The 4,816-nt window shown below is 49.4% G+C and overlaps 1 protein-coding gene across 2 annotated transcripts in view; it reads right to left on the bottom strand.

The window, feature by feature from the left end:
- Positions 1-670: 670 nt before the first annotated feature.
- ADI1 (acireductone dioxygenase 1) overlaps positions 671-4,816 on the bottom strand; it is a 31,904-nt gene continuing 27,758 nt past the window's right edge. For both annotated transcript variants that reach the window (XM_032294244.1, XM_032294245.1), the window contains exon 4: positions 671-1,900. In XM_032294244.1, the coding sequence (XP_032150135.1) occupies positions 1,781-1,900 (120 nt within the window). In that variant the 3' untranslated portion in view covers positions 671-1,780. The remainder of the gene's footprint in view (positions 1,901-4,816) is intronic.

The raw sequence follows: 4,816 nt of genomic DNA, 5'->3' as shown, positions 1-4,816 counted from the left end.
AGGAATGCACAAACGCGGACACGCTGCAGGCCTCCACGCTCATCGAACTCTAGAAGAGGCAAAACCCACCCACACAGGGTGCTTAGGAGAGGTGGAGGGGACGAGGAAGGGGCACGAGAACCTTTCCTGGGTGATCAAAATGTCCTGTGTTGTTCTACCTCTGTTCACGTTGCATTTGCCACAATTCGAAAGCACTTAAAATGAGTGCATTTTATTGTATGTAAATGATAACTCAATAAAAACGAAAGATGTGAACAATTTCCTGGGAAAAGAAAATGTTATTTCACCGTAAGTGCTTTAGCAGAATTCCATTATCTGCCTCAGCTCTTACTCTTTTTCTTCTTTTTTGAGACAGTCTTGCTCTGTCGCGCAGGCTGGAGTGCAGTGGCCACGATCACAGCTCACTGCAGCCTCGACTTCCCAGGCTGTAATAATCCTCCCACCTCAGCCTTGTGAACAGCTGAGACTGCAGGCGTGAGCCACGGCGCCCAGAAACTTACTCTTGCCCGTAAAAGCACAGCTCTGAAGCGAAGAAACCTGAGGCGCCATATCCAGGAGGCCGGGCAGGCGAAAGCGGAGTCCGAGGGAGGCCAGCCCAGCACAAGGAGTTTCAAATGCTACGAATTCTGACGGGGAAAAGTTATATGAAGCAAGAAAGGCAACTTAAAGAGACAGTTTATCATATGAATGTTTAATTCTTAAAAATGAACAAGCTCTATTTATAATGCCCAGTTAGAAATGAATTCCTAAAAACATCAGTAGATCGGCACTCACTTTAGTTACTGAAATAGAGCCATACCCCACAGAGCCAGTCCGGGATGTTCATGTTACCGTCACACCACCTGCGGATATTTTAAATTGAGACGGAGTTTCCTTACACATTTAAGGCTCCAGTTTCCTCTGTACAGTGTGGAGGGAATTTAAAAATTAATCCTAACATGAAGATTTTTTATCCAGTTAAATAAAAATACTTAGAAAATGACCTGTCCTTCCAAAACATAAGGTTGACTTGGGGTTTTTCTGTGATATAACACACTAGGCATAATCGTATCTCAGAATTGGTGGGTAGAAAATGTACGTACTAATACTCGTTAAAATTCAAGAGCTTGATTGTGAAAGAATCTAGAGATCTCACAGTGAAAAAATACTAACACAGCTCATATGTAAATCACTTATATACAAGAACAATTATAGAAAGAATCTAAATGGGGCAATTTTAACAAAACAGGCAAAGTATCATATATACTTGAATATAAGGTGTCCAAGCCATGAGCATAAGATTAAGGCAGTTAACTTTATTTTGAACAAGGAAGCGGCATAAGCAACTCAGTCTGTGCCCTTTAAGATGGGAGCCCTTCCCCCCAGCACGCCCCGCCCCAAGGCAGAATTTTGGGAGGAAAAAGTGTCTCCTCTCTGGCTAGCTTGCTATCGATGATCACACCTTCTCACATGGCAGCCACAGCATCACATCCAGAGGAGCATCTAGGAAGAGCATTTTGGGAGATGACACTTTCATTTGGGTCTGAGATGAATGCATGAACTAACACAGGGCCACGGACCCACGAGTCTCCCTCGAGTTAGAGAAAATGAAGGTGACTTGCTTACACTTCCAAGCTGCTTTCTAGATCCTTTCATCACAAAATATTCTGATCAAATCAACCTACAAAGGAAACTGGCATCGAGCCTACCCTATAAAAGCAAAGAGAAAATGACTGATTTTCTGCTCAGCCACCGTTCTGAGGACCTTTACGAGGTGCGTGTCAGCTCCCAGGGAGCACTGCTAGGCTGTCTGCGCCAGAAACTTCACATACTGCCCCCGGGCTTCGACATGGTCCGCAGGCCGGTTGTACGCCGTCCACACCGGCTCTCCCACGAACAGCCGCATGGCCTTCGCGTAGTTCTGAAAGACAGACCAACACAGCCAGCCCCTCCTTAAGCCAGCCAGCCTTCTACTTACTTTTATTTATTAACATATCAACTTGTTAACATTAATTGCTACAAACACTCTCCTTGCTATTTTTATTCTGTATCTTTTACAATTTAGGCCACATTTTACTCTTGGAAGGAAAATTCGTATCAGGTGGTGAGGGAATGTGTTCTCTGTCCGGGTCCACGAGGGGGCGTAGCTTTTAGGGGCAAGAGCTTCCCAGAGCCATTCCCCCACTTCCATCTCTCTCCATCTGGGAGATTTAACTGTTTCTGGTTGGGCACGGTGGCTCACGCCTGTAATCCAAGCACTTTGGAGGCCAAGGTGGGTGGATCACCTGAGGTCGGGAGTTCAAGACCAGCCTGACCAACATGGTGAAACCCCATCTTTATAAAAAAAAAAAAAAAAAAAAAAAAGGTTCTGTTTTGATTTTCGAGGGTGTGGGAAAAATCAAAAGTCAATCACTTCAGCGGAAGTTCTAGGAAGCTCCTTTCATTGGCCAAAGGTCTTAGAGAAGGTGGGGGTTCCTCCCAGGTTATAAGTCCCCTTCTTCTACACCCCTTTGGACTCCATGTCCGAATCCCCTTCCACAAACACTCTCTCGTGGAAGCCTGTCTTCCCCTCCTCAATTCCATCTCTCTGTTTCTCAGTTCCTTCCACCCACTGTGAAAGCTGTCTTTCCTCTCCTAGATTCCATCTTTCTGGATTCTCTCACTCAGTGTAGGTGCCAGCTGTTTCTCTCTCCTTCTCCTGTTCCTCTTTCTCTACCCAAATAAATTCACTTTCTGCAGAAACTGTTTGGGGTCGGGTATTTACTTTGCAAGTGCACCTGGTCCCCTCTCTCATTCTTGAGAAAGCAGAAAACCAAAAACCTTGGAAAAACATCCTCTCAGGAAAGCTAAGGGCACCCCAAAACCCCCACAGTGGTGCGGCTGCTGCCGCCTGTCCTCACACACCAGGTAAGAGCGTTTGCAGCCGAGCCTGGTGTTGAGCTCCACACCTGAGAAACACCGTTAGGAAAAGCCCCGACTCCAGTTCTATGCCCCCTTCACCTCCTTTCCGCCTGGCTTGGCTACAGTGTTCCTAAGAATCTGCACCAGGGCCCCCGTGTTGCTTGTGGGCAAGAGAGGACAACTCAGCAACATCCGTCCAAACTAAAAACGCCCATGCCTTTTAATTCAGTTTTCACTTTTAGGAATTTACCCTCCAGAAAAACATACATGAGTGCAAAATGACAAGCGTAAGGGTATTTATTACAGCACTGCTCACAAGAGCAAAAACCTGGAAACAATGTATATACTCATCATTGGGGGGTGAACCAGCCACTGAAATAAATTAACGGTTAAGTCCAGTACAGCGTGTCCAGCGCCACAGTCCTACGCAGCTGTAACAAGGGCTAAGCTGGTAGCTACTGATATGAAACAGTCCCAGTGCACAGCATGCAGAAAAGGTAAAATGTAGAACCACGGGCAGAGTCTGCTGCCTTTTGTTTGAAAAGGGGAATAGTAAGCATCCTGACCAGGCTGGGCGCGGTGGCTCACGCCTGTAATCAGCACTTTGGGAGGCCACGGCGGGTGGATCACTTGAGGTCAGAAGTTCAAGACCAGCCTGACCAACATGATGAAACCCCGTCTCTACTAAAAACACAAAAATTAGCCAGGCACGGTGGCAGGCACCTGTAATCCCAGATACTCAGGAGGCTGAGGCAGGAGAATCGCTTGAGCTTGGGAAGCAGAGGTTGCAGTGAGCCAAGATCGTGCCATCACACTCCAGCCTGGGCAACGGAGCGAGACTCCATCTCAAAAAGGAATCCTGACTGACAAGCACTTGGGTATGCATAAAGTCACTCTAAAAATAATTTTTTAATGGAATACTGGTTACTTTCAGGGAGAGAAACTGGGGGGCTGGGAACGGGGGTCAGAGGGAGACCTCGATGAAAGGTCCCCTTTCATATTTCTAAATGTTAAACATGTGCATTTAGTATTTACTCAAAAATTTACTTTAGTCTCAGCATTGCGCCCATCGCCTCCAGCGAACCCCAAAGCTACCTCATCTGTGTTTATTGCCAGTCCTGACTGGACTGAGCTACTGTTAATTCCAAAACTGAAAAGTCTTTAAAAGTGACAGCGTGGCAACATGACAACCCTACAGACGCCTCACTGCCAAGCACAGGCTGGGGCAGGGCCACGGCTGCTGGGTATGCCCCACCTGCGTATGAAATGCACATCTGTCCACCAGGATCACAGGCAGAGGCCGCTAGGGCTGCCATGGAAGGAAGGACAGCTGTCACCTTGGACCCTGCCTGCGGCTCCACGGGGACTCTCCATGAAGCACAGAGCGAGGAGTCCCGAGCCTGGCAGGCACACCTGGAGACCACAAAGCCACACAGTTCAGCAGCAGGGATGCCACGGCCAGGGACAGCACACGGGCCAGGCATGGGGGAAAGCACAGTGCGCCCACCTTCTCCTCCACGGCCAGGGACAGCACACGGGCCACACGTGGGGAAAGCACGGCATGCCCAGCTTCTCCACAGCCAGGGACAGCACACGGGCCACGCGTGGGGAAAAGCACAGTGCGCCTACCTTCTCCACAGCCAGGGACAGCACACGGGCCAGGCGTGGGGAAAGCACGGAGTGCCCACTTTCTCCTCCACAGCCAGGGACAGCACACGGGCCAGGCATGGGGGAAAGCACAGCGCGCCCACCTTCTCCACGGCCAGGGACAGCACATGAGTCACACGCGGGGGAAAGCACAGCGCGCCCACCTTCTCCTACACAGCCAGGGCCAGCATACGGGCCACGCATGGGGGAAAGCACGGCGCGCCCACCTTCTCCTCCACAGGCAGGGACAGCACACGGGCCAGGCGTGGGGGAAAGCACAGCGCGCCCA

Source organism: Sapajus apella, unplaced genomic scaffold (genome assembly GCF_009761245.1).
Source record: "Sapajus apella isolate SASKATOON/1434 unplaced genomic scaffold, GSC_monkey_1.0 scaffold31, whole genome shotgun sequence".
In the NCBI taxonomy this organism is placed as follows: Eukaryota; Metazoa; Chordata; class Mammalia; order Primates; family Cebidae; genus Sapajus; species Sapajus apella.
Note: the sequence above shows the minus strand (reverse complement) of the source record. Positions and strands in the feature narration are given on the sequence as shown.